Source organism: Cibotium barometz, chromosome 10 (genome assembly GCF_041138505.1).
Source record: "Cibotium barometz isolate CiBa-2024 chromosome 10, ASM4113850v1, whole genome shotgun sequence".
Taxonomy (NCBI): Eukaryota; Viridiplantae; Streptophyta; class Polypodiopsida; order Cyatheales; family Cibotiaceae; genus Cibotium; species Cibotium barometz.
In genome coordinates this window covers 33,405,056-33,416,261 of record NC_141055.1, presented here as the reverse complement: position 1 = coordinate 33,416,261, position 11,206 = coordinate 33,405,056, and the positions used below count along the sequence as shown (strand labels likewise).

At 39.7% G+C, this 11,206-nt stretch overlaps 1 protein-coding gene, 1 long non-coding RNA gene and 1 pseudogene across 2 annotated transcripts; 2 read left to right on the top strand and 1 right to left on the bottom strand.

Annotated features, from left to right (window-relative positions):
• Positions 1–743: 743 nt before the first annotated feature.
• LOC147634808 (uncharacterized) lies at positions 744–3,916 on the bottom strand (annotated as a pseudogene).
• A 5,421-nt stretch (positions 3,917–9,337) lies between these two features.
• On the top strand, positions 9,338–10,127 carry LOC147634807 (uncharacterized). Its single transcript, XR_015266733.1, has 3 exons — positions 9,338–9,468; positions 9,562–9,906; positions 9,991–10,127. It is a non-coding gene; the product is annotated as an uncharacterized LOC147634807 (long non-coding RNA).
• A 193-nt stretch (positions 10,128–10,320) lies between these two features.
• LOC147634806 (uncharacterized) lies at positions 10,321–10,992 on the top strand. The gene is made up of 2 exons (XM_086803301.1): positions 10,321–10,755; positions 10,855–10,992. The coding sequence occupies exons 1-2, from the start codon at positions 10,321–10,323 to the stop codon at positions 10,990–10,992; spliced, it is 573 nt and encodes a 190-aa protein (XP_086659427.1).
• Positions 10,993–11,206: the final 214 nt, after the last annotated feature.

Sequence of the window (11,206 nt, the reverse complement as noted above, 5' to 3'; positions counted from 1 at the left end):
TTCAATAGATCAGATTCGGTCATGTCTTCCAATCCTAAAACTATGCTCAAATTTTGGCTGTTTATTTTGCCAACACTAAAACTATGCTCAAATTTTGGCTGTTTATTTTGCCAACACTAAAACTTGTGCCATGCGGCCTCGATTGAGATTATAAAATGCCTAAGTTTTCTTTTGCCCTCGTTCTCTTCCATTTTTTTCACTTTTTTGTTCTTCCTTCGTTCTCATTAGTGGTATATTGAATCCAATATTAGTGGTGCTTTAGATCCTAATTAGTGACTCATTAGTAATAGATTAGTGTTTTCTTAAACCTAATCATCGAAACTTTCACATTGGCCTTTTACATTTTCCTACCGATTTGTGTGAGGCTTAAGGGTCATGTGAGGAGGGCCGCGCGTCTATTGTGGACCTTATCGTCTTATGGATATAGGCTGTGAGTTATCGACTATTGGAGTGCGTCAATAAAGCGAGCCGAGAGCAAAAATCACACAGAATACAAAAATAAGAGCAAAAATCACACAGAATACAAAAATAGATTATCCCCTTCAAGCGAGCAGATTTGTGCTTGTGCTGCTCTCTAAAACATTGACATAACACTGAACTTAATTATTAAATGACTGAAAACATTGACATAACACTGAACTTAATTAAATCAATCAATATAAGTGTGTTATTTATATAGCGCACAGCGTACAAAAAGTTTAATTGATATTCTCAAAATATTCTCAAAACATTATAAGTATATCCTATAATTGTTGTGGGTGGCTCCTCTGAGATCTTGTGAGCATCTCTTTCAAAATATAATTAGGAATCTTTGGCTGATGGATATGCATATTATTGTTCACATCCTGTCCAAGAATCATCAGGAAAACAAAGTAGATATGTTTGCAGGCAAGATATGGTTTTCTTTTGACCAACCTATCATTGAATTCTGCACACGAACATATTGGGTGGTTCTGAATGGTTACTTCAATGGGTAGGGCTTCTTTGTTCTGGATTTCCCTCACTTTAAATATTTCCTTCTGCCCTTCCATTTGAACATGTCCTCCCATAATTTCTACATTCATATCTAACGCAGCACTGATCTGTGCATATGCAGCTTTCGATATACCTTTTCGATAGGGGTATTTTTGCTTATCTTCCTCAAGAATTTTTTGCTTGTTTTGTTCACTCTCTTGAAGCAAACTATTTGGAATCTGTACACCAATCTCAAATCCAGCTTTTACTAAATCATGAGCTTCCCTGACTTTCAAGTGTGTACCTGTTGCTATTGGCCAAACATTAGGAACACTTGCAGGTGGATGTAAGATTGTCTTTGTAGGCTTCCAAGTGTGTCGAACATCATTATTACAGAAATAGCAGTACTTTTCTTTCCTCCAAGAAGATAATTGACAATCACTCCAAAAGCATGGTGCCACTTCTCCGCCTCGTAGCTTTCTGCTACATTTTTTTCCTCCTACCCAATGGTTACATTCTACTCTATTGAAGATCGGAATCCTGCGCAATGCCCACTTTGTCTGATGAATATCTTGCTCTAATGATTGAAGTGCTACGTCACCTTCTTCTGGATTTATTGATGCTTGCCCTTTTCATGCTTATCCACTGTCACATAAACAAACTCTGGTCGGTGGCTAGAGCTCCCTACATTCCCCTCATGGACCTCATGAAGTGGACGTTTAGCTCGAATAGTCTTTTTCTCACCCTTGAAATTTATCCTGTTTGTAAACATTGGAGTGCCCATCACTGCATCATCAATTGCCCTTGAAGTAGCAGCTGGAGAAGGGCTTGAAGTTTGTCTGGAAAGAGCTCTCTCAATTAATATCTCTAGGTCAGGCCCTCCACCTATATATTTTCCTTCCATAAAAGCCATTTGACGAGCACACTGGAAGTAAGCATTGATGAGATCTGAAACACATGCATCGTACAAACTAATTTTATGTTTGTATCCTTCTCCTGCTAGCCAACTAGCATGCTTGGCTTCAGAGAGGTTCGTCCGTGGTACCAGAGCATTTACAATAGGCTCACCATCCTGTTCATTGAAAACCCATTGCACAAAGATAAACCCAAACCAGTAGGTTTTTTAATTACTGCTATTGAATTAAGTTCATAGAAAAAAAAAACATACATAACATACCTTAATAATAAAATGACCCCAACGACTTGCTCTATAGTGCCACCAACTAAGCCAACTATCTAGCTTGGGAATGTTTCTGTCTGCTGCCTTTCCTGTTGCCCACCATGCACGTATCTTACGGAATTGCACTAAAGCATCCTCTTTGGTTGGTGCAGTCCTCCACCTCTCACACATTTCATTGTGTTTTTCCATATGTTGAGCATATATATACTTTTGTGTATGCACTCGAAGATTGTCCTTCCAATGAAAAAGGCAAGATCTCTCCTTTCCTACCATCTCATCTCCATTGTTATATACTGACCTAATAGCATTCCAATTTGCACCTGCTTCGTCGGCCATGAAGCCAAAAAAGTTTACTGATTTCCCAGTATGGTCGATCATAACTGCATTCAAATTTTCCCAAAACATTATCTGTGCTGTCTCATCCTCCTCTCTAAACTCACAAGTTGCAATTGTGAGTAGCTCTCCAATCCTGCAAGAAGAGTATTTGGAAGATTATTGTATTGTAACAACTCAGTCGAACAGTCATTTCATTTTGAAAAGAGAATAAAAATTAAAACATACGTGTGATCATACACATGTGCACCCATTGTGTGCCAATCATTCTCCACTCGGTGTACATGATCAAAACAAACCCATGAATGTCGAAGGTCTCGATCCCCCGCAGCATCCATTCTATTGACAATATCAACGCCAGAGCCAGGGCCAGTTGTGGACATCTTGAAAAGATAGCACCTCTCATCACTTTTGGTTGCTTGCAAGGGAAACCTTGATCCGTGGAAGAACTGAAAGTGGCATTTTCTTTTTAACTCTAGGATAGCCTCAAATCCATCACCTAGTGCTCGACTTGTCTTTCGACTTTGCATTACCATCTGCTTCACCCTACATTTACCAAGTTGGTTAAGAAATTACATATATATATATATATATATATATATATATATATATATATATATATATTCAATAGAGAAGAACTTACTTTTTGAGATTTATTAAAGATATTAGCTCTTGAGACATCTCCTGGAGTTCCCTCTCTGACATAAACTCTCCAATCACTTTATCATCGTCAGTGAAAGCCTTCAAAACCAACTCCCTGGCAACAATCATTTGTACCTTTCGTGGACCCGCATTATGGTCCATCTGAACAACACGAGCTACTAAGGCTTTAATGTTTCGCATAGATGCTCGACACATGCCTCTAGCAATTGTGTGTGTATGTTTCCCATAGTGAAGGAACAATCTACTATGGGAGTGATCTTTAGGCATAAAATAGTAGGCAGACACTGAACATGTTTTTATGCACATTGGAACATGCTTACAAAAGAAACACTCTAAGTTTCCATAACTTCCCAAAGCCAAACATCCTTCATTTGGGGATTTCAATAATTGGCCATTCCAATGGAGCCTATTCGGTGATTTGTTTCGAAATCGATAAGTGCATCTTTCATTCATACACTGGAAGGTACCCCCACAAAAACTCTTTCTCAAAATAAAAGATTTATTAGTTCTTGTTTGTGTCTGGGGTTTTGTCGATGCATTTCCTTCATATTTGTGCTCCATACCCTCCATGCCCTTCCCATCTAAAAGCTCATAAATGCAATTTTCTTCATACTTCTTAGGGAGCTCCTTGACTTTTCCTTTGAATGTGCATTCATTTATAATATTATGGAATATGTCATTGGGCGGCAAAGTACGAACAATTTGGAAGGCAGATACTGCAGTGTCAAATGCAGGATCACCTTCCTCAATGTCAATTAAATTATCTGCATGCACCACCTTTTCCATGTCCTCTTCATCCAAGTCACTAGGAAAAAAATCAACAATCCAAAGTCAACAATTGAAACAAGAAAGATAACCTCACTATATTTTACCATGTTTCAAAAGTTGAAATGTCACTCACATAGGTGAGGTCTTGCTGCCAGATCCAGAAGGAATATCCCCAGGGGTAGGGAGTGGTGTTGATGTAATGGCTACTTTTGCAACATAAAATGATGACAGGGTATTATCTAAGATATAATACCCATGTTCACCAATCCCATGGTACAAGGGAATTGTCCCCATGCTCTCAAAACCATCATCAGTTTGCAATAGACCTTCAATAAAAATTTCATGTTCTGCACCTAGTTTTTCTTTCATTAATTCGGCTGATAATAAACATTTCCCATGTGAAAATGACAGTCTAAAAAGAGGGCCTCCAACTTTGTGTAGAAAAATCTGAACATCTGACTCAGAATCCCTACATTTCAGGAATACATTCCAAAAGAAAGTATAATGTGAGCACACATATCCATTAATATTCAAAACAAAGTAATACTATATACATTACACTAAAGCTAATAAAACGACTACGTGAGAAAAAGGCATAGGCCCGAGCAGGAAGAGGAAGCAGAACATAAAGAAATGCCCATTGAAATGCCCGAGGCAGACACAGGCACAGGCTATGATGCAGATGCAGAGAACATCCCCGACTCCCACGGTGAGAAAGATGACAATAAGGAAGATAGGGATGACAGTGAAGAAGATGACAGTGAGGAAGATGGGGATGCATAAATTTCCCCACATAAATTTAGGATTTTGTCCTGTAATTTTTCTAGTAGGATTTTGCCGATTTTGCCCTGTAATTTTCCCAGTAGGACTCCAACTAAATTTGCCCAGTACGTTTTTGTTTTGTAATTTTCCCCAGTAGGATTTTGTTTTTGTAATTTTGTACTGCAATTTTCCCAGAAGGATTTTGTTTTGTAATTTTCCCAGTACGATTTTGAAGTATAATTTGCACATTTTTCCTTGTACTACAGTGGTTTAATTTTTAGTGGTTTAATGTTCAAGTAAGCACAATAATATATATTCACACGACTTTTTAGTGGTCAAATGTGTACTGCAGTGGTTTAAGCAGTGGTTTAGACTTTTTAGCCTTTTAGAAGAAGTCCTTTTAGAAATATTTACACGACTTTTTATGCACACGACTGTAATCTATTGGAAGACCACGACTGGAATACCTCTATAAAAGGGCATCCACATTGTACTCCCTAAATATATCGCTGAAGTACAACAACGTTGAAGATGAAGATGTCTGCTGCACTCATGTTGCAACTCTCACCCTCACGACAAAGGGCATCACCTGCCCGAGCATCACCTGCCCGAGCATCACCTGCCCGAAAGAGAGTATGTTCTTTTACGTTTTTTAAATGTGCGTTTTTTCCTTGCGTTTGTATTTTGTGTGTGGGGCCAAGACCATGAATGTCTACTGGCTCCTCCTCTTCATTGTATAGCTAAAGATGGCCACGTACTGGCACAAGATGGTCATTGTAGAGCTTTAAGGATCAAGTGCGCTGAGCGCACTTGATCTAGGAGGCCCCTACACAGGCATGTCTTGTCTATCCATGGAGGCATCCACATTAGCAAAAGATGTCTATGTTTTTATTAAAAATAAGGGCTCAACATGCCCATCAAAAAATTTAGACCTCAACATGGCCACTGTAGAGCTAAACATTGGCTTATGCTTTATCTGCAGAGCTAACATGGTTATTGTAGAGCTTCCTGGATCAAGTGCGCTCAGCGCACTTGATCCTGGAGGCCCTACACAGGCATGTCTTGTCTATCCATGGAGGCATCCACATTAGCAAAAGATGTCTATGTTTTTATTAAAAATAAGTGCTCAACATGCCCATCAAAAAATTTAGACCTCAACATGGCCACTGTAGAGCTAAACATTGGCTTATGCTTTATCTGCAGAGCTAACATGGTTATTGTAGAGCTTCCTGGATCAAGTGCGCTTAGCGCACTTGATCCTGGAGGCCCTACATAGACATGTCTTGATCCAGTAAAAAAATTTACACCTTACATAGACACCTCAACATGGCTACTTACTGTAGAGCTAAACATGGCCACTGCAAAGCTATCTGGAGGCTTCATCTGCAGAGCCATTGTAGAGCTTCCAGGATCAAGTGCACTCAGCGCACTTGATCCTAGAGGCCTTACATAGACAGACCTACATAAACATGGACCTACATAAACATGTCAACATGGACCTACATAAACATGTCTTGATCCAGCAGAAAATTTACACCTCAATATGGCCACTGTAGAGCTAAACATGGCCACTGCAAAGCTATCTCGAGACTTGCATGTGCAGAGCCATGACTATGCCATCATAGACATGTTTTGATCCTGGAGGCCCTACATAGACATGTTTTGATCCTCAATATGGCCACTGTAGAGCTAAACATGGCCACTACAGAGCTATCTCGAGACTTCATCTGCAGAGCCATGACTATGCCATCATAGTCATTGTAGAGAATGAGTTTTTACATTGGCCATTAAAATCCAGATTGTAATCAATAGCAGTACATTATTACAAGCAGAGAGCTAAACATGGCCACTGCAAAGCTATCTCGAGACTTGCATGTGCAGAGCCATGACTATGCCATCCTTGTCATTGTAGAGCTTCCAGGATCAAGTGCGCGCACTTGATCCTGGAGGCCCTACATAGACATGTTTTGATCCTCAATATGGCCACTGTAGAGCTAAACATGGCCACTACAGAGCTATCTCGAGACTTCATCTGCAGAGCCATGACTATGCCATCATAGTCATTGTAGAGAAGGAGTTTTTACATTGGCCATTAAATAAAAAAATCCAGATTGTAATCAATAGCAGTACATTATTGCAAGCACAGAGAGATAGAGAGAGGGGGACTTACATGCTTGCAAACACGCAGAGGATATTTGCAGGTGATAATTGTAGAAGAGGATAGTTGTAGACGACAGCTGCAGAGAATAGAGTAGAAGATAGTTGTAGAAGATAGTTGTAGAAGACGATAGCTGCAGAGGATAGTCGTAGAAAATGGTTGTAGAAGATAGTTGCACGAGTGTACCTTTCCTTCCAGCCGTTGCAGAGGAATGAAATCCTTTTTGGGAAAAGGTTTTTTCGAGCACTTTGTTATTAATGATTAGGAATTTACAGCCTTGAATAATCCGTATACTTTGTGCCAACCCGAGATTATTTTCAACCTTGAATAATCCGTATACTTTGTGCCAACCCGAGATTATTTTCAACCTTGAATAATCCATATATTTTGCGCCAACCCTGCCAACCCATGATTATACAACCTTAAATAATCCGTATACTTTGTGCCAACCCATGCCAACCCATGATTATACTACCTAGAATAATTCGTGTAGTTTACTTTACTTTTTGTGGGAAGAGTTATATCTTTGAAAATGGACACCAACTCCCAACGTTATGTGACTAGATCTTCTTGTTCTCAAAAAGATTATTGTTTTGCTGGTATGGATTCCTTACTACCTCCTTCTAAACGCTCCAAAAAATTACAGGCAAGAACAACCGAGAGGGTGTCTCGAGGATTGTTTGATGAGGAAGTTCAGAGTCAAGGCAAAGTGTTGATGGAGAATGATAGACATGAGAATGAGAGAGACAGGGATGACAGACAAGAAGAGGATGAGAGACAGAATGATAGAGAGGATGAGAGACAAGAGGATGAGAGAGAGGATGATGATAGAGAGGAAGATAGACAGGAGGATGAGAGAGAGGATGATGACAGAGAGGATGATAGAGAGGATGATAGAGAGGAGGATGAGAGAGAGCATGATGATAGAGAGGATGATAGACAGGAGGATGAGAGAGAGGGTGATGATAGACAAGAAGATGGGAATGATAGAGAGGATGATAATGAAGAAGAAGAAGGTGGAGACACATTGACAACTGAGACAAGAAAAACAGAGAGCATCAAAGCAGAAATTTTCGGAAAGATCCTTAAAACCTCTACTCCAACTGCATTCATCGATCGAATTAGAGTTAGATTCAGCACCCCCCCCCCAAGATCCCCTTGTGTAGGCTTCTTCCAACAGAGGCCATAAGGAGACTATGCCCCAGTACTGATAAGAACCTTGGTCGAGCATTCAAGAACCTTGGTGGGTATCTTGAAAGCAAGGGGGCGTTCACGGTGTCCATGTTTGATTTGGATGGAGAGGAGACTCCTCTGACTGAAGAAACAACATTGTCATGGAGTTCAACATGGAGGGATGTGAATGGAACTTTTGAAGAGTCTCTCAGAAATATGCCAGAATGGGGACCGTTCATCCAGGGTAAAATGATACATGTACTGGATGGAAACAACCGCTATAAATCTTGGATGGATTTGATTGCTCAAGGTGAGGGTGATTTGAAATGTTTTTATCTATTTATACAATTTTATGTATGCATCTAATATAATTTTATCATCTTCTTTCCTTTTACTCAGAATTTCCAAATGACATCTCTAAGCATTGTCTGGTGGCCTGTGACTTTCTACAATTCGAGAAGGCTGACGTTGGAGAGCCGATGTTTTCTCTTTCCAGATTGAATAAGTATATGTTTTATTATTTTTCTCTTTTTTGCTCTTGGCATTGATTGCATGATGTTGCTTCAACTCTCTGCATTGGTTGTACTAGGATGCATGACTATGCCTTTGTACCAACAACTTTTGGGGATAGGCTCTTCCAAATAAGGAGAATTGGTGAGTCCGATAAGACTACCCTCCTTGCAGAGCTCGATGATGAGGACAAGGCTTGGATGGAGAATGAAATGAAAAAGTGCCCCACTCGTGGCAAAAAAAGCTGGTTTTCTGTTCCAATAAATATATTGGCATGGCTTGTGTTTAAGGTATGCAAGATATTAAAGGTGTGCAAGATCTACTTAATTATGCGAAATATGTTTAATGTATGCAAGAGTAATTTTGTAATTAAATGGACTCTGTAGGACGATATGGAGATGAAAATCGAGGACAAGGCTAAGGGCATGGATGTAGACGGAAGGGCTAAGGTGATAAGAGAGGTAGAAATTCTGTATAAGAATAGGGTGGGAAAGTTTGCCCGCATAGCAGATCCTGCCAATGGAGAATACTTTTGGCGTGCTGTTTTGTCACTTCCTTGGCATGCAGCAGGGACCCATATTGCGACAGAAGAGAAACTGAACATGATTGGGGCTGCACAAGTTAGGGATGAAGATAAGGCATTCTTAGTTCGAATGTTGGATAATTCACAAGCTAGCATTCGAGAGATAGAGTACTTGCCTAAAGACAAAGCAAAAGCTAGAGAGTGGCTACATTCATTTGTGTTCTGGCTACAAATAAGTTCTTATGGCTCCAAGCTTCTGGAGGAGATTGAAAATTGTGATAGAATCTCCTTACCTTCCATTAATTCCTTTATAAACTATGTCGTCTTTCATCGACGAAAGTATTTCAAAAAAGCTTTCAGAGTTCATCAGGGGGATATAAAATTTAGCAATGATATGGACACACAAAAAGGGCTACGCTCTGCAACACATCGAGTTGTTTATAGGTTAAAAAAAAAAACTTGGTCAATTTTATTTCTTCTCCTTATGCTTCTTATATAGCCTATTGACTTTAGTTTTCCTTTCCATTTGGAATTTAGATGGCTGCTGAAAGAGGTGGATAGTGGTGTAGTACAGGCCATACCACCTCTTGTGTTGTTATGGATTTGCGAGGATACTCCACGATATATATATGCGGATCTGCACCTTGGGAGAGTAAGTGTTTTCTGTAATCATGGTCATGATGATAAAATGTATGTATGATGATAAAACGTATGTTATCTATTTTTGAAATGCATGGTTAGCCTCTATCAAGTGTTGAAAAGACAAGATGCCCCTGGTGGCTAGACATGGAGAGGTTTGTTGTGCCAGATGAAGAAATTCAATTACATGATCAACACTTAGCTATATTGGCTAAGATGACCATAGTGGAGGGTTCTGATGAGGTAACCACAAGTTGTCTCTGATTTTTGCACGATGATAAAGTTTTTTGATGAGGTAATTTATAACCATAAGTTGTCTTTGTGCAGAGTATACCATTGACTGCAGTACGTGGCTGCTCTACGAGCTCTCATGCCACATCTATAGCCTCTACATCTAGAATGCACCCTCTACCAGTTAACCTAGGGAGGGATATAGTGAGTCAAGCATTGGATGCAAATAGGAGACAAAGAGAAGTACATCAAACAACAAGTACTTCGGGCAATGTACATGTAGCCTCGTTTATGATCCAACCAGCACCTTTGAAAGGTGATATCATGCCGTTAACAGTAGTGTATGTTTATTGGGGTGATAAATATTTTTCTCTTACCAATCAATCTTCTTCTGTGTTTCTTCTTGCATTGTGGGAATTCGCAGGCATGGTATATGCATTCAATACCTCCATCGAGGACCTTGCAAGGGACTGTAAGAACATAGAAGGGCCATCCCCTCTATTCAAACATGTTTTGGAAGCCATGAATGTGCTTTGTAATAAAGGAAAAGTCCATGGGAAAAGGACTGACTATTGTGTGGAGATGGTGTTTGTAGACTTCCCCTCAAACCTCGTTGTTGAGGGTTGTTTGGGACACAGAGTGCCACCTTGGAATGTGGTTAGCGAAAGTCTATATGAGGCAACTTTTCAATTTGTAGACTTTTGTCTTAATGATCATGGCTTCATAACATGCCTTTATACAATGGAAGAAGGAGTGAAGATAGAGCATGAGGCAACATCTAGAGGATTTGTGGTCTTTCATCGACAAGTGGTCAAATGCACTCCACCAGTGGGAAAGAAGATGGGACAACTTGTAACAAAGGTAGCTGCACACTTCTCTTCTACAAAAATTCTTATGTCTATGTCTATTTCAACTTATAGCCTAAGGAATTCACTACTATTTGAATGGATTTCATTACAGGTTGCATGTCTTATTCTATCTGTTTTTGTACGCTCAAGTACACCAAGGCAGTATTTACGGATGTATGGAGATAAGGTGGAAGAGCAAAATCTTGGGAGTGAATTAGATCTGGAACAAGACCTCATTCAAGATATGTAAGGGATCGACTCTGGATCTGTGATTAAAAACAATGTCTATGTATTTAGGGTTTAGGTTTTTGGGTCTCTCATCTCTGTGTTTATGTAGTGTTCCTGAAGAGGATATGGTAAAACGAAAGGGAAAGCCTTGGAGAGGTGGTTGCCAAAGAGGGCAGAGGCTATGCAAGTACATAGTATCTCTCTTTTCAAAGACAGGGGATACTATTGTTGACTTG

What these genes read in the sequence shown, in the direction of transcription:
- LOC147634806 (XM_086803301.1), top strand. Translation starts at nt 10,321, where the DNA reads ATGGTATATGCATTCAATACCTCCATCGAGGACCTTGCAAGGGACTGT. An exon ending in TGGGACAACTTGTAACAAAG is followed by an intron (nt 10,756 to 10,854) that starts GTAGCTGCACAC and finishes ATTTCATTACAG; the next exon opens with GTTGCATGTCTTATTCTATC.